We start from the raw sequence: 23,724 nt of genomic DNA on the forward strand, positions 1-23,724 counted from the left end.
ACTTTATTTTTGTAACATTACTTTTTTGTCATTTTAATATTTCTTTCTTTTCAGTTTAGTCCTATGACTCCTTCATATGTCACAACATCAACAGTACACAGACATCTCTAGTCATGCAACCCTCAAAAGAAATCACTCGCCTCACTTCACCAGCCATAAGTAGAAGTAACCGTGAAAAGGACGATTTGGGCTCGGTGTTGCGCTGAGTTGTTTGTCTTGGTTTGTGGTGATGGATCACCTGTGGATGTCCTCCTGCCAGGTCCGCCTTTGTGGGTGCTGATCAATGAGGTATTTGTGGGGGGGGGGGGGGGCGCTGGGGGGGGGGGGGAGAATCAGCTACACATCAGGCTCCCTGGGATGCTCCACAGATGATTTAGGCCAATTTGAAACATTCAGTTAAAGTTATGTCACGTCACAGTACAGACTGGAAAGATTTGGGCCATTTTTTTCACACATTCTACAGTGCAACAGTAAGATGATTAAGAAACACTGAAAATGTAGTATATACTCTTTTGCCACATATTAGGTACATCTCCACAAAGGAGATCCAAGAAAGCTAATACTCACTTTAATTCACACTGCAAGCGCGCTATTAATTTAGCATACATATTTTATTATTGAAACCTGACTGGTCTGTTGAACAACCCAATTCCAATGAAGTTGGGACATAGTGTTAAACAAAAATAAAAACGGATTACAATGGTTTGCGAATCATGTTCAACCTATATTTAATTGAATACACTACAAAGACAAGATATTTAATGTTCAAACTGATAAACTTTATTGTTTTTAGCAAATAATCATGAACTTAGAATTTTATGGCTGCAACACATTCCAAAAAAGCTGGGACAGGTGGCAAGAAAGTTGAGGAATGCTCATCAAACACCTGTTTGGAACATTACACAGGTGAGCAGGCTAATTGGAAACAGGTGGGTGCCATAATTGGGAATAAAAGCAGCTTCCCTGAATTGCTCAGCCATTCACAAGCAAAGATGGGGCGAGGTTCACCTCTTTGTGAACAAGTGTGTGAGAAAATAGTTTAAGGACAATGTTCCTCAATGTACAATTACAAGGAATTTAGGGATTTCATCATCTACGGTCCATAATATCATCAAAAGGTTTAGAGAATCCAGAGAAATCACTGCATGTAAGCGGCAAGGCCGAAAACCAACATTGAATGCACGTGACCTTCGATCGCTCAGGCGACATTGCATCAAAAACCAACATCAATGTGTAAAGGATATCACCACATGGGCTCAGGAACGCTTCAGAAAACCAATGTCAGTAAATACAGTTTGGCGCTACATCCGTAAGTGCAATTTGAAACTCTACTATGCAAAGCAAAAGCCATTTATCAACAACGCCCAGAAACGCCGCCGGCTTCTCTGGGCCTGAGCTCATCTAAGATGGACTGATGCAAAGTGGAAAAGTGTTATGTGGTCCGATGAGTCCACATTTGAAATAGTTTTTGGAAATTGTGGACGTCGTGTCCTCCGGGACAAAGAGGAAAAGAACCATCCGGATTGTTATGGACGCAAAGTTCAAAAGCCAGCATCTGTAATGGTATGGGGCTGTGTTAGTGCCAATGACATGGGTAACTTACACATCTGTGAAGGCACCATTAATGCTGAAAGGGTACATGCAGGTTTTGGAGAAACATATGCTGCCATCTAAGCAACGTCTTTTTCATGGGCGCCCCTGCTTATTTCAGCAAGACAATGCCAAACCACATTCTGCATGTTACAACAGCGTGGCTTCGTAGTAAAAGAGTGCGGGTACTAGACTGGCGTGCCTGCAGTCCAGACCTGTCTCCCATTGAAAATGTGTGACGCATTATGAAGCGGAAAATACGACGACGGAGACCTCGGACTGTTGAACAGCTGAAGCTGTACATCAAGCAAGAATGGGAAAGAATTCCACCTACAAAGCTTCAACAATTAGTGTCCTCGGTTCCCAAACGTTTATTGAATGTTGTTAAAAGAAAAGCTGATGTAACACAGTGGTAAACATGACCCTGTCCCAGCTTTTTTGGAACGTGTTGCAGTCATAAAATTCTAAGTTAATGATTATTTGCTAAAAACAATAGTTTATCAGTTTGAACATTAATATCTTGTCTTTGTAGTGTATTCAATTAAATATAGGTCGAACATGTTTTGAAAATCATCGTATTCTGTTTTTATTTGTTCAACACAACGTCCCAACTTCATTGGAATTGGGGTTGTAGTATATACACTACTCAAAATGATTCAACCCCCATTGCAAATAAAATTTATTTTTAAAAGGACAAATAAACCAATAAAACAAGAACAATTTAAATAGCTCATCACAACAACTATTACAAGTGGCTATTATTTTTTAGACATCTATTTAAAATTTGTACATAAAAATGTTTAACAAATTAATTGCATCATTTTCTCTCATTAAGGTTTATGAATTGCAATTTAGTTCCCATTTGTTTGGTTAGTGCACACCTCAGCGTAGTGCTGCTCTTCTGTTTTACTCACAGTAAGCGCAACTACCTGCAGAGTCCATTCTTTGTCAATAAAATGCGCTGCGACATGTGAGCAGAGGTTTTGCGTAAGCCACCACAGGAAGTAAATAAAACTGCTTTAACTGCGTTAATTTTTACGCGATACATTATTTCAATTTATCTCCAAAGTTGTCGCAGTAACTTTGACAGTCATATTAGAAACACATCACCTTTATGATTCTACACCCCTGCAAAGTCCAATTGGACACCTTGGCAAAAAAAATAAAAAAATAAATACAAGTAAGCGTTATTTTACCCCTGCATCATGGGACTGAAATAATTCAGAGTAGCAAAAAGCAGTTTGTGTATTATTTGTTTCAAGAAGGAGGCGCTGCAATATGAGATATTGATTGTTTTTGACTATTAGATTGCTATTGGCTGAGCTGGAGGACTGACCTTTTGATACACAACAATTGCATCATAAGAAAGTTGGCAGGTGCACAGAGCCTCTTCCGCTTTATTGCATTATTTCCAGTAAAAGGCGATCAAGTGCCAGTGATGGATAAGTGCACCTCTTTGAGGGATCTTTTCCTCTGGTGTTGGAAAACAGCATGAATCGATATAGCGATTTTCTAATGAGCTTGGCCTGATTAGTTTGGGTGCTAGATGAAAATTTGATTACACACCGCAGGTGATGGATGTGCGGCTGACCTGCGGCGACGCACACAGCGCGGCCCCATTGATCTGCAAATTGTTGGATTGACGGGCTCGCAAGCAGCTGCTGGGAGAGCGGCTCACAAAGAAGCCACTGTTGAATATTAACCCTGTTATCTTTTTTTCCAGAGGCCTGGCAGCCGGAGAGGACAATGGGCAAAGGGGCTACATGTTGACCTTTGTCATCGCTTACCTCCGGGTGGGTGACCATTCTGTTTTTTTGTTTTGTTTTGTTTTGTTTTTTACGCGGGCTGAGCTGATGGGCAGCTGGGCAGGGCCTCAGACAGAAGATAGTGTAGAGAGGAACACAAGGAGGCTGCAAAATGTGACCTCAAGGCCCTTGATTTGATGTGGTCATACTTATTGTCAGGCTTTTTACCACCCTGGAGTGTGTTGATTTTGAGTATTACAAATTATTTTCTTTTTAAACCAATACCCATGTAGCATTTAAAGGCTAATCCACAATTGTAATACATTCTTTTAGACTTTAATATAAAAAAGGAGAGCAAAAGAAAAAAAGTGGAAGGAAAGGGACGGATAAATGAGTGATAGAGATAGATAGAAGAATGATGATCGATGGCTTGTTAGAGGGATAGATAGATGGGTTGGATGGATGGATAGACCACCTGTATGCCTCATCTTTGCCATTAGAACAACAACAACCCACTCAAATCTAACTAGATGAATATTTAATGGGATGCTCCTTTGCTCAAGTCCCAACCCACTAAACATTTTAGTGAAATGAAGTTTTGTCGAAGCATATCTTTTTCGACATACCTCAATAGGTGCATGTACAATGTTGATGTTCCTCTCTGGACAGGACTTGGGGATGGACTACTATGTGATAGGGGAGTCGTTTGAGACCTCTGTACCCTGGGACAGGTAAATACACAATGGTGGTGGTGACTTTGTTGCACCAGACACGTCACATTTAAATACTCCCCACAGCCACTTGGATCAGGACATTCAATAAAGGGGGTCTTCCATTTACAAAGTTGTGTTTTTACGCTAATATTGTAGTGAGGTCGTAATTACAGTAAATATTTGGAGGAAAAACACTTATTGGCCTTATATATAAATCAGGGATAACTAAGATATCCTTCTTGTGGCTGCATGACGTACTCTTACACTGCTGTGCAAACAAGTTCAGTGAGTGCCTTTCGTAACCCCAAAACCTTATGTTGGGACCTGCGTAAATCGAGGACCCTGATCACAGTGGAAGGTCAAACGCTGACCACAAATAGTTCCTGGATGCCTATAGATATCTGATTTGTTCAGATTGCAAAATACGGTGTTCCCTGCATCTTTGCGACTCGATTTAAAAAATAAATAAATAATAATAATAATAATAAATGCACTTTTGCTTCATCTAGTAGCATCTTGGTGCCAAGAAACTATGTTGAAGTGAGGGCTCTGTCGCTGTAATACAAACATTACCCCAAAGGAAATAATGCAAATAGAGATCATCTTTTCCTGGGTTGACCTGAAACTTTTACCATATTACCGTTACTAATACGAGGTAATGTTTTTAGTAACAAGTTAACAGTCTTAACTGCCATACAAGAGTTTGTATGTCACCGCTTACATCATGTACGTTTTGGCATACAGTTTATTCTTCTTCTTAGACCTCTTGTCACAAAAAAAGCCTAAAAAGTTTGCACTGAGCAAGAGTTTTGGTACTTGTTAAAGCGAGATCTCCTGAGGTATGCTGAGGTCTTTCATGCACAGCAGCAGAAGTCGGAAATAATTGTTCCATTGTATTTCAACCCACTTGCTTAAACCAAACATGAGCCACACGTTCAAGTCCCATCCGATTGGAGTGTGCTCCACTTTTCGTCCTTGTTGCCATTGTCGCCCCGACGTTGCGTAACACGCGTGACGGGAGAAACGGGGAGAGCAAGCATCCGAGGCGAGCGCAGGAGCTCGGCTCATTAGACATCCCCCACACAGCTGCACATGCTGGCGGCCATTTCCGAACCACTGGAAACCTCTCCCACAGTGGTCTCCATGTTCAAGTACACTTCCTCGTACCCCTTTTGTAATATCTTTGTACTGCCAAATGTAGTTCATATGCATTCTTTACCACAATGAAGAGAAAGAACTTGAATATTTTTCTTCACTTGCAGGGTTCTGGACATCTGCCGGAATGTCAAAGCTCGCATCGTTGGAGAGTGTAAAGACAAAGGAGTCCAGTTTCCTCCGTATTCCACATGCAGGTACATTTGCTGTGTGATTCTGTTGGATTGTATCAGTAGTTTTTTAGGTCCCCAAGTGTGCTCCCTGCAACAAAGAGTGCACGGGCTGTTTTTTGGGGAGGCGCTAATGACCATCTTTGACAATTTTGCAAGTGATGCATCGTTACATTTGAGATTAAAGTAAAGCTTCCTCCTTTGAACTTAAGTCTGCTGTACAAAATCAGCTAGACATAATGCATTTTTTTCACAATTGAAAACAGTTCCCAGGTTCTTTAATAACATTTGCATTTGTGAAAATAGCTTTAAGATCAACAATGAGAGGAAATTTTACACACCATATTTATTTTCTTGCTGAAATTAGCTTGTTTTTAGAGGTGACAGTTTACTCCGCCACATAAACTGCAGGTATAATAGCCAGTTGAGTAGCAACTTGAGTAGCGTCTATTATTTTTTAGCCCCCAGGTTAAATTTTTTTTTTTTAAAAAAAACATCGCTTGAAAGTAGCTCTGGATCTTCATCCCGGCAAGTTTACCATGTCATGATCGGATAAACTCAGTGTGGAGGCGTTATGTAAATTAGTGCAGAATGGCCTGCTCACAGGCACTGTTCAGAAATTGGCAGATAAAAGATTTACTTGCTTGTTTAAATTCATAATTGATGGGTGCGGAGGCACAACAGAGACCATATATGTCTCCTTAAAGCAATAGTATGTAATAACTGTTAACTATTATATAACTATGAATTCAAAAGAACATTTTCAAAATCTATCTGCGTGATTGCTAGTGCAAACCCTGGATTCCTTACTTTGTACGATATTGGTGAACCATGCTCGATGCTTCATGTCATATTTATCACTACACTCGCATTTTAGCACAGAGGTCTAAAAGTAAATGACACTTCCTAACTGCTAAAGTAGCCCTAAAGTCAAACAAATCAAAAAAATTATATTCCTTAGTGCTTCTTTAAGTATAATAATCAAGCCATTTTAGATGTTTGGATGTAGCACATAGAGCCGGGGAGTCTTCGCCAGAGCCTGACGGCGAGGCGGCGGAGGAGAGCCAGGCGGCCGCTCTATGCTCGTGGACAGATTAGGCCTCAGCCTGATTATGCCACAGCTATTCATTTCCTGGCCGCAGTCTGTCACATGATTGATTTGTCTATTTAACCTCTGGAGCAGTCAGCGTGCCAGGAGATGGGCCATGTCAAATGAACAAGGGCTCTGCCCTCGACGGGGAGCGAGGCCACAAGAGAGACTCTAAACCGAAGGACTCGTATTTACCTTTTTTATTTAGAGGCACGCATATAGGTAATGTTGTGTTTGGTTTTCTTATCGAGACATTTCTCCGTATGTTGATTTAAATCAAAGGGGTCAAACTTATTTTTGTCACGGCCCCTCAGAGGGCTATTATATTACTGAAAAACAAATAATAGTGTAGTCACCTCATTGTAATATTACATATGCACAATCAACTCTGCTATTGATAATTATAGTATTTTTAACAACAAATTGAATTTGAAATGGGAATTCATGGAAAACTGTGGCATGTAAGCATACAACTTCAGTTTTTGTAAAGAAGAGATTTGGTGAAAAAAAAGCTTGTCATATCTGTTACAAAGTGAAGAAAAATTTCAACTTCAAAATGAAAACAGCAAACCCCAAACCTCGCCACATAAAGTGATGCAGCGTGCAGGATATGCCCCCCCCATATTATCAATATTATTCATTCATTCTATAGTGCTTGTCCTCCTTAGGGTTACAGATGAACTGGAGGCCATCCCAGCTGACTTTTTGGCTGAGTGTGTGCATCCTCGATTGGTCGTCAGCCAATCGCAGGGCACATATAGACAAACAACCATTCACATTTACATTGACTTTCTCGGGAATATTCAGTCAGTAATGTAGTCAGGAAAACTGAACTGAACATTCATGTTTTTGGAATGGCGGAGGAAGCCAGTGTGCCCGGAGAAAACCCTCAGAACTACTGGGAGAACATGCAAACACCACACATGGGCCTGAGATTCGAACACGGGACCTCTCGACTGTGATGTACACGTGCTAACCGCTTTGTTACCATGCTGGCCTCAATTTTTTTCTTTCATGTTAAAAAAATAAGATGTCTCTGGAGAGTAAAGCTGAATTTCATCTGGATCCGATCCAGATTTCCATTTGAAAATTCCACCAATCAAGCTCAGATGCATTACTCTTAAATCTCTGTTATAGCTGTAAAATCTCATAATATCAGATATAGAGTATGAATTCTTTGGAGTCAGTGCCATAGTTGAAGACATTTACTCATTGATTTTGCAGATGTTTAAATTCTCATGTTTTGTTTTTCAGGGTAACTCAAACATATGACGCCGGTGCCTGTGTGTACTTTTACTTTGCCTTCAACTACAGGGGCCTCGCTGATCCAGTGCACGTGTATGAACAAGTGGAAGTGCGTTATTTACTCCACCCGAAGCACAAATATGCTCCCATATTGGGGATGGAATGATTAAAGTGTGAGATTTTATTTTTCCTCAGCATGCTGCTAGAGAGGAGATCCTTGCCAACGGAGGGAGTTTATCGCATCACCATGGAGGTAGGACAAGCTGATGTGGATTATTATTTTGCATGGAATGTTGTAACTGAAGCATTTATATGTATGCACAGCACACACACACAAGCCTCAAGATTGTCTGCAATTTAATAAGAGCCAGTACAAAAGCTATTTAACGCAACTACAAACGACAACTACAATGTAAAGAGATTTTTAGATTGTGCTGGTGTACCTATTGTTGTGATCATTATTATATAGATGCGTGTTACACAGATATTGATAAACTGGCTGGACCCCTCCCCGATTATCGGATCTCTCTAAAAGATTATCTTCGGACATTGTCTAAAATTGCCTATATTGATATATTAAACCATAAATATACCACAAACTAGGATCCTAAAACACTGTAGCATTTCAAACTTATAACCGAATCCAACTTTATTCAGAGGATGCTTTAAGAACAACACAGTTGGCCAAAGTGAACTTAAAACATACTTCCTTGACACCAATTACTACTTTCCTATTAGCCTGAGCTTTGGCCCGATCTTGTGGCATTTTAGGGCATTTCAGAAAAAGCAGATAATCTGCAAATTGGCAGGGCTACTGCCATTACCACATAAGATAAGATGGCCTAGCTTCTTCTATTTCTTCTTCTACTGTGCTCTTTGTTGTACTTAGTCTTTTCTGTCAGTCTGGATCCCTGTGGCACCATGCTGCCTCTCACAGGTCTGTCTCGGTACTGTGACAGATGTGTGTGGTGTGCTGCTATTCATTTTGAGTACACCACACACTACAGCAGCAGTAAAACACATACTTGCCAATTTTTTGGAGTCTCGCATTGGATAAATTTTAAAAATTTGGTATGCATGTTTCCCACTTTAGTATAAGTTGACAGGTATTGACATGCGTGCTTGAAATGCACATTTTGCATTGGTCTCCTTCATGGGTCCAAACTGCGTCCCGACAGCTGCGACAGAGCCGTTTGTTCATTTCGGCGGCGACCAAATGAAACGAGAGCAGGGGAGGGTGGCCATGCAACTCTGCTGGCCCCATCAGGGCTCAGCGAAACGCCCGCCTTATCTATATTGCCATCCGCCTGGCTGTTTTCATACATCACTTCAGGCTATTCATCACTCCTGTCAAAAACAGTATGCAGCGAATCAGCCGCGATATTAAATTGCAATTTTTTCCCCAAAGGCGGGGACGGGTTCAAAATTAAAAGATTGCTAATAAAAAGAAGGTGGCGGGGGCCGACGTAAATGATGCCGCCGGTGTTGCCGCTTGAATGCTGACCTCCAAACGGTGGCCCGGCCACCCTGAGCTGCCTGGGGAGGTGACAGGAAGGAGGTATTGATGCGACTCCTGTGTGCGAGGCCCACTCTGTAATTGTGATTAATAACAGCGGGGCTCGCTATCTAGCCGCAGACAGACCAGTTTGTCTGGCTACAATCAGCCGCTGACAAATGTAGCCGCTTCCAGTGGGTTTTGTGTATCAAAGCAAACAGATGTAGTCAAGGATGGCCAAGTTGGAGGGCACAGTGGGAAATACACTTTTTTTTATGTCGAGTAATCCACCACTGTCTGTGCAGCACAAGACACAATGCTAACATGTGCTAGTGAGTGACTTCACCCAGAGGAGTCAAGAACCTCTTTCACACACAGGTCCGACAAAATTGCCAAACCAGAGCTGTAACAGAAGAAAGGGCATTTATCTGCCTTTTCTTTTTATGCACCTGCAACTAGGTCACACATGACATGGCGTCCCACAATCAGAAAATTAAATTAGTGTTTTATTTGTACAGTGGTACCTTGACTTAAGAATGCCCCTAGTTTTTTTTTGTTTTGCTAGTTACGAGCTATCACTTGGTTGTTGTTGTTGTTTTGTGTGTGTGCATTGTGTCGCGAGCCAAAATTTGAGCTCCGAGCGAGCTTCAGATAAACCGCTGCAATTAAGGTACTGTAATATCCCCGCAAGTGGGCAAGGAGAGCCATAGTCCTCAATACACTTTCAGCCGTTTATTGAACGGGACAAACAGTCAAACACACAAATGCAAAATAAGAACACTCGCAAGGAGCTGCTGTAGGTCACAACTCACGCCCAGATGCTCACACTGAAAACTGGCCAACGCCACTTCAACTCCTGACATCAATCACTAAACCCCTCTCCTTAAAAACATGTGACAAATAGTTCTGGTGGTTCTTCTTACTCCCGGAATGTATCAATGGTATTTCAGTTAATTTCAATAAGGATTTTGTTTTTTTGAATGAATGAAACTTGTAAGTCAGTGTACATCATTATTGATTGATCAGTGGATTGAAGTGGGCCACTGTCCGCTCCCAACCTCCTGCATTTGAACAAAGGCCATTCGAGCCGCGCGGCTGAGAAAAATAGAAAACAAATGGAGCGCTAACAATATTACTGTTAACATTAATCCAAATTGGTACTACCCAATTTAGTATGTTTAAACAGAAGCTTTTAAAATGATGACCTCTCGTCCGGTCTGGCATTACGTACTCAAACAACAGATCATAGTTCATATCAACGCATTTCATCACCTCTCCAGACAGCGACAGTGGTTTCAACACAAGAAGTGAATATCGAGTTTGAAACTTCACACCCCATCTTGCTTTCTCTTAAAATCAGATGGCATCCCTCCTCTGTCAGGGTTGTGATACTGCCCCTGAAGGTAGAAAATTGCCTGGTCCACTGCCCCAGTCTATGTGGGTGCTATTTATGCAGTACACTTTCCATTATAGTACATCTTTAGAGTACAGTTCAGTTGTATTTACCTTTTAAGGACAGTACAATACATTTTCATTAAACCTTTAAGAACTGTTTGTTTGAAACATTTAAGTAATTATTTTTTAATTTAACTCATATAAAATACATTTTAACTAAATCATTAAGTGCACCTTTTTTCTTTTCTTATATTTAAGCACTGTGTTAATGTTTAAACTGTGCATAATGTTGCGGTAGCCTACAAAAGAAAATTAACATTTAATTCCTACTACCGTAGTGTATTTTAATAATGGTCATGATGATGGTACTTTTTGAGAGAGTAATTGAGAAAAGGGATAGATGGATGAAATTAGCCTGTTTGAGGGGGTGTTTTTTTCTGTATTGGTAAGGCAATAATTCCATCCATTCATATACTATAGTGCTTCATTATGGGGGTGAACTGGAGCCTATTCCAGCTGACTTTGGAAGAGAGGCGGGGTACACCCATGACCGCTAGCCAGCCGATTGTAGGCCACAAATAGACAAACAACCATTCACACTCACATTCAAACCTATACACAATTTAGATATTTCACCGAGTCTAACATGCATGTTTGGGGGAATTTGGGAGGAAGACAGACTACCCGGATAAAAGTCACTCAAGCACGTGGTGAACATGCAAACTCCACACAAAATTGTGAGGACAGACGTGATAACCAGTAACCTACCGTGCTGCCAAAGGCAAAAAAACAAAAAAGGAAGGAACCGGTGCTGTGATTGACAGGTGATCAATCCAGGGTGTACCCCGCCTCTCACTCTAAACTCATGTGGGATGGTCTCCAGACCCCCATGACCCTGAACAGGATAAGCGTGATAGGAAATGGATGGCTGCTTGTAAAAGCAGTGCTTCAAGTGGGTCACCGGTGCAGCAGCAGTGTGGACCCTCTGAGCATCCATCACCTGCACACCTCTCCATCTATCAATGCTTGGGGGAGGGGGGGGTGTTCAGTCCCTCGACCTCCATTTATCGGCGAGGAGGCCTTCGTCCTCACCTTTACCACCGTGCAGCGCTCACTAGATGGAGATGATTCAGTTGAGCTCTACCTTTCAGCGGCGGGACAAAGCCTTTGCCGGGGTAGGAAGGCGCGCCACAGCACCGCACTGCACCTCTCGCTCTTCCTGGCTCGCCTCAGCTGCGAGGCCGCCCGCCAGAGATTGATGGCGACGGCGAGCGAGAGAGAGAGCAAGCGCGACAAGATAGATGTGTAAATTATAACGCTGATGGAGGCAATGATGCAGTCCCGCCACCTTCTGTTTTCTCTCCTTCCCAGGAGGAGTCATGGAGGTGGAACCAAAGGGAAGGAGGGGGCCACCACCACCTTTTTTTTTTTTTAATTTATTTTAAATTTTTTATTATAATTTTTTTTTTTTTAGTTATGGGGCAGAAGCTGATTGGTCCCTCTGTCACCATCTGGAGGTGCATGTGCTATCAGAGCCCCCCGGTGACCCCCTTGTCTGGCCTCTTGTGTCAGGAGGCCCTCACAGCCCGATCCCCATCTGGGTTCCTTGGCTTGACTCTAATAACAAATATGTCAGGGCTCGTCCTATCTACACAGGCGGGGGTACTGCCCCCCCCCCCCCCCCGCCTAATCTCCTGTGATTACGCTGCTATTTTCAAGTATTTACACAGTGAGGAGCACCTGTTCTCAGCCTGATCCTTTCCCAAATAATAGTGTTACGCTGCTCTCAAATTGGCATGATTCCAAAAGTTAAAAAAGTCAAACAAAAACACTTCAGACACTTTAACAGAACTTTCACTTTGACTTTTATATCAGTTTTCATTTTTGTAATGTGACTAACTGAATGAATGAGGCCGGATTCAAGTGACACCATTTGTTTGCTTTCAAATGGCACAATTGCGTGAATAGAAGAACCGCATGAAATCAGATATCTGCAGATTGGAATGCGAACTCTTTCTCAGTGTGGATAAAAATCCCATACGTATTGGATATGTGCCAATGTGAGTGCATCGTAAATGGACAGATCGGATATACCCTGTCATTGCCAGCGTGATGTTACCCAAATACACCAACTGGTGACTTAGACACCCGCATAATCTGCCCACAGAAAAAAAACACTGGCAACTCTAAACTGCATCAAAAGAATAGACAATTAAACATGGTGTAAATGGGTAAGCAGTGGGGAAGACACCCATCGGGACAGAGTAATTCACAATATTTAAAATCTGTCTGTCAAAGTGTTTTTAAGAACGATGTGGGTATTGCATCTAGTAGGCAGGTTGTTGGGTTTACTTGGGAGAAAACTCGACCAAATCTCCTCGCATCAACCAGAGCAAAACTCCAGTGCTTCCTCAGGTAAAAATGAAGGTTCAGGTGTGTTAAAAATCACATTTTGAGATAAAGGACTGGATCTGATACCATCGCTCTTGCTCCTGAAGTGGTTTGCAAAAGTCCTCGTAGATCCCCACTGACTTTTTTTGGTGCTGGTTAAACGGTCAAAGGTGGAAAAAACTAATTTGGGATTGTTTTCGTTGTCTGTCATGAGTTTAGAGAAATGGGAAATGATTGCCTGTTTGACTGTTATTGTAGGTTTTGAGTTGTTCATTGAATATTTCATAGTGAACTGTCAACTTGTTTTTTCTCTCCTCCTCTTTGGACTCCTGCAATTTCTTTTTCATTTTTTGAGTTCTCCTTTTCTCTACAGTGGTAGGTTTTAATTTTATTGTTTCAGCTAAAAGTGGAGCGCTATAAAATCCCAATAAAAATTTTCAGCCACTTCAGAAGTCTGATTAAATTGGAGTTGGGCATTTGGACTTGCCGTGCAAAGCCGAGTCACTTTAATACAAGTAAATGGGGGAAAACAAATCTTTAAAAACCTTGGGAAACATGTTTGCCATCTTATTCACGTGAATGTCTATTTGCAAATCACATTATTTCAAAGCACATTATGAAGAAAATATAACTGCTTGTAGAAAGTTTTTAAAACATTTTATGTACTAAGTCATATGAAATGTTTATGTGAAATAACGAACTTAAAAACGGCACATGAGCCTCGTGTACTCCCCACACTTGGAAGGATGGGGCATTGTTTAGCCCCTCCATTTCGGGTCAAAGCTCACAGAGAGCGACCACGCCAAGGAAGCTCACACTTCTCCCTCTGTGAATGGATGAAAAGATGGAGGGAGGGAGGGAGGGCGGGAGGGAGGGAGAGAGAGAGAGAGAGAGAGAGGGCAAGTGTGTGGCAGAGGTATGGATGGAGGTTGTGAGCTGCAGGGTGTCATCTGGCTGGGTGAGAGGAGCGAGTGAGGGTGGTCAGGTGGGGCTGGGGGCCCTCCAGCCCCTCCCACTCCTCCTGTGGGAACACGCACACACGCACACACCCTAATGAGTTTGATAGTCTGCTGAGCTCTATAAATCATGCCATGCAAAACATTTCTCCTGGCTGAATAAAAGCATTTATCACCCTCTGTTTATTCACTCACTCTCACAAGATTGATTGGCTCACAGCAGCCTGCCGAGCAATCAGCCGTGGCCATACACCACCGCCGCCCCCCTCCCTACGCTAAACATCAGCCCTCGCCCCCCCCTTCACTCGTCTTCCTTCTCATCCATCCATTCATTTCTATTTTCGGTCTCCGCGGTGGGGAAACGTCGCAAGAGTGGCCCCCACAATATCGCAGTGTTTTTGTGCGCGTCGGAAATCTGCTGTTTATAGCCACGTGCGAATGCCCTCGCATGTGGGAAAGGAGAGCCAAAGTCACCGATGCACTTTTCAGCTGTTAATTGGATGCCAGGAGAACAGTGCAATATTAAATAGTGTACAGTGTGGAAAAACTAAAAATTCTTCGAATTTCCAAAATCATTACTTTTCAGGAAATTAAACAAATTCTAATTGCTCATGCTCACCCATCAGGCTCCGCCTCTTAAAGGCACACGCATGTACACACACATCCACTCTAAACGTCACCGCCAGCCCATCCATTCATTACCATTCTCCCCTGTGTCCACAGTGGGGAAACTTCGTAAGGAGTGGATGAGGCAGACCATTTCCAGTGTAGGCATGGGCATGCTGCAGTCCGTCAAAGACTACGTGGACCCCGGTAACATCTTTGGCAACAGAAACCTCCTCTAACGTCACACACACACACACACATGCACACACCTCCTCCGTCTTTCACACAGCCACTCTAAAACCATGCAAAGCGATTCTACAATTTGAAAGGGACTCTTGTGTTCTTCTGGATCCATCATGTGGTGCCATGTGCGTCCGCGATAACATGAAGTGATAACATGATGTGAAATGAGCGATAGCGATCGGTGACTTTCGTCTCGTACGCAACATCAACTCCACATCATCTCACTTCTATTGAAAGCCGTTGAAGTATTTATTCCATATCCTTGATATCCAGCTCCCCCCCCCCACTACCAGTGCCGTTTACAGCCTGGTAATATGAACTTTCCAGACATTTGACCATTCATTCTATATATTTGATATACAGCCAAAGATACGCACGAATAGAATGACTGTCGTACTAGTAAAAAAAAAAAAAAAAAATTTTTTTAAATAAAATCAACTACAAGTGCCACTTTTGGCTGACTAGTACAACCTCAAAATAGATATGCTTGATAAGTAGCTTAAGGTCCATGTACCTGTATGCTCTTTGTCTTTACTAGTCATACAATTCAGCACACTGGTAGAATCACTGTCTCAACATTTCCCACTACTGTATGACATTTCTCCACACTAGTAGGACAACTTTGTTACTAGAGAGGCAAAACTGTGCACTAGTTGACATCTATGTAGTTCTCGTACTACTGAGGAAGCGCTAGATGTTAACAAATAGAATTTTATAATGTTACTGTAGTTGTCCTACTTCTGTGACAAAGTCACCCTAGTAGTGAGCGTACTAGTACATCTACCTTAAACTGGATATTGGGTAAATTTTACGGCTTTCCGTACACGTGGTCATCTCGTTAGTGTTACTGAAGCTCTGTGCCTTTTCAAAAGCTTTTGTCTGCCTCCCCCTCCAAATACTTTACATGTATACTTCCCGACACGATGTACTTGCATACGTAAGCCTTTCCTTTGTGAAGCAACAATGACTTTGTGAATGTGTGTCGCACTGATGACGTGTTGCCATTGCCATAAATATTTTGTTTTGTTTTGTTTTTGGACCGAATGAACTAACCCCTGCTTGGACCTTGACTTGACTCTGTGTTACTTTGTGTATTTTTATACCCGAAGCTCCCAGAATGTGTTACTGACAAACAACAGTTGTTTTTTTGTTTATAACTTCACCTTTCGCTCACGTGCTACCAAAGGCTTAAAAACATGTAAACTCCTCCAAACTATTTTTGAATCCGCATTTGCAAATGCAAGAAGCCCTTTGAAGTGTTTCTTGAAGAACTTCCCGTTAAATTCCTTGTTTGTTTAAATTGACAGTAATAATTTCCCCCCTCTCTGCTACATAAACTGCATTTTCTCACCTTTTAAAAGCAGCTTTAAATGAGTTTTCTGACCAAAATGTTTGCCAAATCATTAGGTACACTTCCAATCTAAGGGGTGCATCGAAAATGATGCTTTTACGAAGATGTTAATGCTCATTTGTTATTTCTAGGGTTGCACCGATACTTACCAGTAATACTTGTGAAAATGCTCTGACGTTACACGCCGACACCACGCGATCGGCCTCACTTATACTTTTCGTGTAGGACTTATGTCAACATAAAAAGTAATGATAACAATCTAAAAGACATTTTCATCACATGTGCAAGAGGCAATGGCATTATCAAGTATCGGTATTCTGTATCAGCGCATACTTAAATGTAATTGTTGTACTTGTACTGGGTCTGAAAAAAAGTGCCTAGTTCACTGTCCAGTGGAAAGCACGATTCTCTAAAGTTCGCTCTCAGTATGACGCAGTGCACTGCAAATTACTACCACAATAATAAATCCTGAGCATTATTACTTTCATAAAGGCAGCACTGTTATATTTGGATGTGCAAGTGTACCTAATGATGTGGCCTGTGGGTGTATAGTTTACTATGAACTTGCCTTTGCCTCCCCTCAACTGATAATTTTTAAAAAATATTTCCTTAACAAATTGATGGATTGATTTAGGAGCTGCTGCCTGACATGACATCATCATTTTTTTTTTTATTTTTTTTTTACTTGACAAATATGTGTGCTTTTGACTATTATGTAGAATTCCCTTTTGTTATTCTCTCCAGATAATACAGTACAATAAAATCCAGTGTGTTTTGTCGGCGCCCTTTGTGCAATAAATGCAACTAAAACAGCCCTCTGGAGCATTTGTATTTATTGCAAATTATTATTTTATTTTTGTAGTTGTGTTTATTATGGATGGGATTCCCAGTGGGAGCCTGACAGCAGGCTAAGCTGAGGGGCGATTCAGGCCCTTCATGACAGGTCTTCTTCCCTGCACAGCAGATCCTCATTTGGGAATCATTTTCCACCCACGCAGCCGCCTACACGCTGCCTACTGACGTCACCGCCGGCAACGGCCGTCAGCAGCAGCGCGCAGCCTTGGTCTTGTCACGTCATGCTCCTGCTGCAGCTTTTATGCCGCTCACTCCCAATTCATGCATTCGTTTGAATGTATGGCGTGTCCCTTTCATGTATACAGATCGCAGGATGTATGGATTCATCTCTATTGCTCCCCTTATATGACGATGATGATGATAACAGAAAATATTTCCATTTTCAGCAATGTCTTATGTACTGTATATGAAAGCTATCCAAAAGTAAAGAAAATACAATCCTCGATTGACATATATAGTTTTAATATGGCATCTATGAAACAATAGAATAATGCATTTTGAGTATAAAATTATTAAAATACAAAATGTATTTAATACATCTATTAAAACAAAATACAATATATACATATAAAATATGGATTCTGTTAGAAAAATACAACTATAAACAAACATTTTCATTATGGGGTCTTCAAAAATAAAATCGTATTGGTTTAATATTGAGTGTAAAGAAAATGGAAATATACATTTTAATATCAAACCGAATAAATACAATACACTGTATGTGTACATATATTTAAAAAATACAATAGACTATCATGTATATTGGATTGTTTATATACGTACATTATATATGTATGTATTGTATTTTTGAAGCGATTCCATATGAAATCTGTATTGTACATCTATAGATTCCATGTTAACGTGTATAAATTGTATTTTTTTTATTTTGAATAGATTCCATGTTATATTTATATGTCTATATACTGTAATTGATTATTTTTTTAGAAATAGATTCCATATTAGTTTAGTCGATTCCAATGATTGTTTTTTTTGGTTTTCTTTTCCTTTTCATTCACTGCTACATATTTGATTGAGCTTCAGCATGTGGATATAGTTTTTTTCCACACGAGGGCAGCACGCTACTGAAAGAAACTGTTGGGCCTTTCATGTCAAGGAAGTCGAGTCCAGGCCATGTAGCAGCATCATGTTTATTCCAAGTGAAGTACAGAAAGTCAGTAACATTGCACATCAGCGTCATCATGCCTGGGCTTTTGCTTTCGCTTAAATAAGTCCAAAAACACAAAGAGAAGAAACACGTTACATCATGTAACTTACAAGTCAAAAAAGACAAGATTAAGGAAGGGAGACCGATAGAAAAATAGAACAGTGATAGTCATAATCAGCACAACCTCATGCAGTACTATTGAAGACATGCAGTTGTGTGGAAATCCGAGGTATTTGTTACGGTTCCGCGGTTGCTACATCCTCAGAGTTGTCTTTGAATGCAACACAGGAGTCATTAAAACATGCAACTTAAACGTTGTTCAATGAAAAACACATTAAGAACCATGCCTGGCAAGGTGCACAAGGTCACGTTAAAAAAAAAAAAAGACCCAATAAAGTACAACACAAGTCATAAGGCAAAAAAGTAAACGACTACTTAAGAGTATTCATATGAAAAGATTGGCTTGTGACCCTATGGGCACTTCAGTACTACAACTAAGTGTCAGTCAGTCAGTCATCCTTGGACTTGAAAAACTGTAAGACAGTCTGAAGAGTTGGTGAGGAGGGGGAGGCCAAATGCCAGAGAAATAAATGCAACTTTAAGAATCATTCTGCAAGATTAAATGGCTTACTTGAGCAGAAATACAACTTCGTCAAGGCACATTGTGTGTCCGTGTCCGTGTGCGTATGCGTGCGTTTGTGTGTGAATGTTTCCAGAAGTTTATGTGGTAAGGTTGGGTCCAGACATACAGTTAGGTCCACAAGTATTTGGACTTGTTTTCTTCTTCTGTGATTAGGCCTTTAATACACCATCATCATAAATCCTAAATGTCATTGTCAATTGAAGAGACATTCCGGGATTTCACAGATGGCGTTTGGACATTTGACATGATTGTAAATCAAACCCTTATTTTCATACTTGGGTGGCAAGTATCCACTAACCCTAATCTGAACCCCTAACCTCAAATGTTTTTGAACTCATCATAAATTTCATTTTAAATTTAAAAAACATTCAGCCATTCTACAGATTTTACATTTGTGATACAACCAGTGACGGTGGTCACCACATTACCTTCCGGGAACACACACAAAAAAAAAAAAAAAATACAAATATCAATAACGAAATTAAAATGTTTCAAATATATTTATGTATATATTTCGTTCGTCTCAGTTGTCTGATTTCGTGACACATTTCCAGTCTTGGGGCGCACAAAACTCCACCCATTGACTCTCGAGAAAATGCAAACAGATACAAATAAATACAAATACAACAGATCGGACCAACAAGAGGCGCAACATTCCAGCGCCCCGAGATGAATGTCCAAAAAGTCTCCTTACGATTTAAGAATTTTAAACAAATATGTTGAAATTGTTACAAAATGAGAAGCAGATGAGAGAATGAGCGGGACCAATTTTAGGGTATTATTTTCTATTTCTGTGTTCTATTATACAGAATTTATTTCAACAGGGTACCTGAAATATACAACTGGCAATGTGATTAAAAATGTTCATCACCACTGAGTATATAGCACAAATCTTATTAACTCATTATGTATTTCATCGGTTTCTTTGGTGATACTACAAAATAATTGAAAAGAGGCTTTGGCGGACACTGTATTTATAATCATGTCAACGGTCCAAATAGTTTTGAGAAAAAATGGAGATAAAGTAAACCCTGCAACAAATAGCGAAAGAATGCAAGTAATAGACGGCCCCCGCCCAAAAGGTTTATAAGTGCCGATATGAATATTTTTCATCCCGAAATGCATCAGGAACTATGATTCCAAAACTCTTTAATTTCAATTCAAACTCATCTTACAATACGACCCTTAAGATATATGGCTTACAAATAATTTGTTAACAAAAGTAAATACAAATTCCACCAGAAGTGCACATGTACATGCACATGCAGCGAAGACTCTCCATAATTTCCACTAACAAATAAATTAAACTCTTCCCCAACATACAAATATTTTATTCTCTCAGTCGATATGCAGCACTTCAACAAAGGTTCCTTGACACCAATTACTACTATTAGTGCATACTTTGGTGCCATCTTGTGGCATCTTAGGGTTTTAGAGAAAGTGTACGAAACACAGCAAATAGGTGAGTTTTCTGCGGAGAAGTTATAAAGAAAAAAAATGTGAAAATAAGAATTTGCGAATAGCAAAGTGGGACTATGCGGGGGTTCACTATAGAGTGTTCACCGGATTTTTGCGATTCCATATTAGTATAGTCGATTCCACAGATTTGTTTTCACACTGAACAGCTTGAGTCACCTATTCACGGAATTATTTTGGCTCATCTATTTTCCATTGTTTGCTGGAAAACGCATCTATGGGCTGTTTTTCTTTTTTTCCTTTTTCTGTAACACCCCAAAATGCCATAAGATGGCGCCAAAGCCCTGGCTAATGGGAAAGTAGTACTTTGTGTCAAGGAACCTTTGTTGAAGTGATGCCTCTCATCTTAGTGACAAACTTTGCATGTCAGGGAGGAGCTGAGATTAGCCTGGGTTGTTAGTAGAAGCTGCGGAGTCTTCATGTCAGTTCATTTTTTTTATATATCAAATCATCGTTAAACCATTTATTTTGAAAGGTAATGTATGACTTGGAAATGTTATTCAAGTGTTTTGGAATCATAGTCCATAGTATATTTACTGTTTAATATATTTATTTTGCCATCAAGCGGCGTCTTGGTACTAAGGAACTATGTTAAAGTGAGTTTAGGAACTTTATTTGGACAAAAGTAGTGCTTTGCTGCCATGTTGTGGCATTGAAACCTTTTTAGGGGCCATCAATTACTCACGATGTGGCTTGTAGTGGTGCACTGTACAGTGTTTTCTCGCGATTCGCGCAGGATAGGGACCGGGTCAGACCGCTAATAGCGAAAATCTGCAGACAACTGATGCCCATTATAATTGCGCAAAATAATTGCGGTTTTTATTTTAAACCCCCAGAAATGGATTGAATAAGTGGGATAAACCGCAAATAAGTGTTTTGGGGGTTGGTTCCCCCATAAAAGAATAAAACGAGGAAAAAAAATTGAAAACAACTTGCGAAAAGGTGAATCCACGGGTGCCAAACTGCGTGTGTCCACTGTACTCAATTTTACTATTTTATAAAACGGTAGTCCATAAATCCTAACTGGAAAATGCTATGTTGTTGTGAAACCTCTTAAAGTCTACACTTGAATCCCATCTTTGTTTTTTTTTTAATGTAAAATGGACTTGTGGTGTAAAATGGCAAATTGATTTAAAAAAAAATAAAAAAATCCATCACGGGTGCCATTTTCCCTCGTGCCCATGTAAAAGGAGGCCATGCATTTTTCATGGGGAATCTTTCAAACAAGGCACAGGAGGGGAGGAAGTGGAGCAAGCACTTCATCCTTCTACAGCCACACCACAATCCAGACTTGTGACAGCACTTGAACGCAACATGGTCCTCAGTAGCCTACAGTATGTACACATTTACAGAGAACAGCCGTCACGCAAGCGTCACCTCTCCACTATCTGGGCCGTGCCTTGCTGCGCGACGGCCGCACGACAGTGGTCCGCCGACATGCTGACACAGCTCATCCGCAGCCACCCTGACAACATTCGCACACCTCCTGGAGCTTTTCCGCTCGTCGCCGAGGAGCAAAAAGGTCCGAGGACCCCGTCTTCCCGGCAAAAGTCGCAGGCCGTAAGAGGAAGTGAGATGTCATAAAAGGCGAGCTAACCCACTGGTTTGGAGGCCGCGTGGCCTGCACTGCTGCTACGGCAGGGCGAGCCGACGGGCTCGGAGGGGCTCGCCGGGGCAGAGACACTGCGGTCGTGTTGCCTCCTGTTGTTCAGCTCCTCCCATTTGGACCTGTTGGCTTGGATCATGTCGAGCATGGGCTTCAGTTTCGGATTCAACTTGACCAGAGTCTGGAGAGACGCAGAGACAGAAGACAAAAGTATGACAGTGGGCTCAGTTCAATTCAATTGTATTTCTACTGTCAGTGTTACAGTGTTTAATTCCTTCTGTGATTCGTAACTTGTATGTATCTATGACCATCATTCTTCATTAATATGAATGGAAATGCTATTGTTCTGTGTTTAAATATGAACAAATTGATTGTTACACAATCTTTTTAGTGTGTGTGTGTCTGTGTGTGTGTGTGTGTGTGTGTGTGGCTGACTTGCTGTTCCCCCCATCTTTCCCTGTCCTTTCTCTGCCGTGTGGGGCAGTTGAGCCCTCTGCTCCAGGTTTTCATAGAAACATCATATTGAGCATCACTGGCATGTGACAGTTATTTGACTGTGCTGAATTCTGTCTAGACATTAATCACACGTGTTGTCTGTGTGCTTTGAGATGAGAACTGGGAAGTTTAAAAAAAAAAAAAAAAAATCATAGACAAAAACGCGAAGAGCACCACTCATTCAGGGGATAAAAGTCACAAATTGAGATGTGGGATTAACTCTGCAGACAGATTCAAACAAGATGATTGCAAATGTTGCTTTTACACATTTACTCTTTGGACACTGGAATGCTTTTCTCTGTTGTGTTGATGTAGCTCGGCTGTGTACAAGGCACAAAGTAGAGCATCAGCACATTATTCGAGCCACTATTCATCTCGATCCGGACGCTGCACCGAGTCTACTGGATCCATTAACTCTGCTTCATATGAAATGCGCTACACTCACACTACCGAGGAAAACCTCCACGCACACTCGCACACATTCACAGGCAAAAGTAAATGTATGTCTCCCTACATTTTCTATACACTTCACTTCATCGGGATTGTGGGTAACTGCAGTGGGTGGAATGCACTGGATTGGTTGCCAATCAACAGAGGGGAAAATTACATCAGTTTACCACATTTTAATCATGTGCAGCCAAAAATGTACTTTGATTTATTTTTGTGGTCCGTACACTGTAGATCAGTGATTCCCAACCTTTATTGAGCCAAGGCAGATATTTTACATTTGAAAAATCTCACGGCACACCAACAAACAAAAATGTCACTAAACGTGGATACACAAGTCAATTATACACTTTGTGCCATCTAATAAAAGAGCATTTATTTGTTCTGTCTGTCTTTATATGCCGCTGGCGTAGATAGATGAACAAAGACATTATTTTTTGTAAATAAATAATATTCTGACCTATGAAGTGAAATTTGATCATTTCCCGCGGCACACCAGAAGAGCTCTCACGGCACGCTGCTTGGGAATCACTGCTGTAGATGGCAATGTTTCAAATCGGCCTCATAGGGGCAGCGAGTTCAATGACCTCAGCATATTTCGTCCTCTGATTGGTTGGTCAGAGCAAAACCTGTTAGAGCCAATTTGGACCAGCAAAACACATCTGTAGCAATCTGCACACAATCCATTCATCATCAGCATCTCTGATTAGCAGTATGTATTTGTTCATGTGTTTGTCATGTCATTAGATGCATTCGGAACTGCTACAGATGCTCTACATTGTGTGCTCTTATGTTGCGTTTTTGAATAGTATTGATGCTTTCTATCATTGCAAAGTCATAGTGGTGTAATGACGAGATGGATAAAGTTGCGCAAGGCCCCAGTTAAGGCCCA

At 41.0% G+C, this 23,724-nt stretch overlaps 2 protein-coding genes across 3 annotated transcripts in view; one reads left to right on the forward strand and one right to left on the reverse strand.

Annotated features, from left to right (window-relative positions):
- The window catches only part of agps (alkylglycerone phosphate synthase), a 32,931-nt gene extending 15,972 nt beyond the window's left edge, over nt 1–16,959 (forward strand). For both annotated transcript variants that reach the window (XM_061691479.1, XM_061691480.1), the window contains exons 15-20: nt 3,314–3,383; nt 4,005–4,066; nt 5,311–5,400; nt 7,718–7,817; nt 7,904–7,961; nt 14,669–16,959. In XM_061691479.1, the coding sequence (XP_061547463.1) occupies nt 3,314–3,383; nt 4,005–4,066; nt 5,311–5,400; nt 7,718–7,817; nt 7,904–7,961; nt 14,669–14,790 (502 nt within the window). In that variant the 3' untranslated portion in view covers nt 14,791–16,959. The remainder of the gene's footprint in view (nt 1–3,313; nt 3,384–4,004; nt 4,067–5,310; nt 5,401–7,717; nt 7,818–7,903; nt 7,962–14,668) is intronic.
- Nucleotides 16,960–18,533: 1,574 nt separating this feature from the next.
- The window catches only part of pde11a (phosphodiesterase 11a), a 44,880-nt gene continuing 39,689 nt past the window's right edge, over nt 18,534–23,724 (reverse strand). The window contains exon 20 of the mRNA XM_061692609.1: nt 18,534–22,071. Coding sequence (XP_061548593.1) covers nt 21,877–22,071 — 195 coding nt within the window. The 3' untranslated portion in view covers nt 18,534–21,876. The remainder of the gene's footprint in view (nt 22,072–23,724) is intronic.

The sequence above is a fragment of the Phycodurus eques genome, chromosome 12 (genome assembly GCF_024500275.1).
Source record: "Phycodurus eques isolate BA_2022a chromosome 12, UOR_Pequ_1.1, whole genome shotgun sequence".
Lineage (NCBI taxonomy): Eukaryota > Metazoa > Chordata > Actinopteri > Syngnathiformes > Syngnathidae > Phycodurus > Phycodurus eques.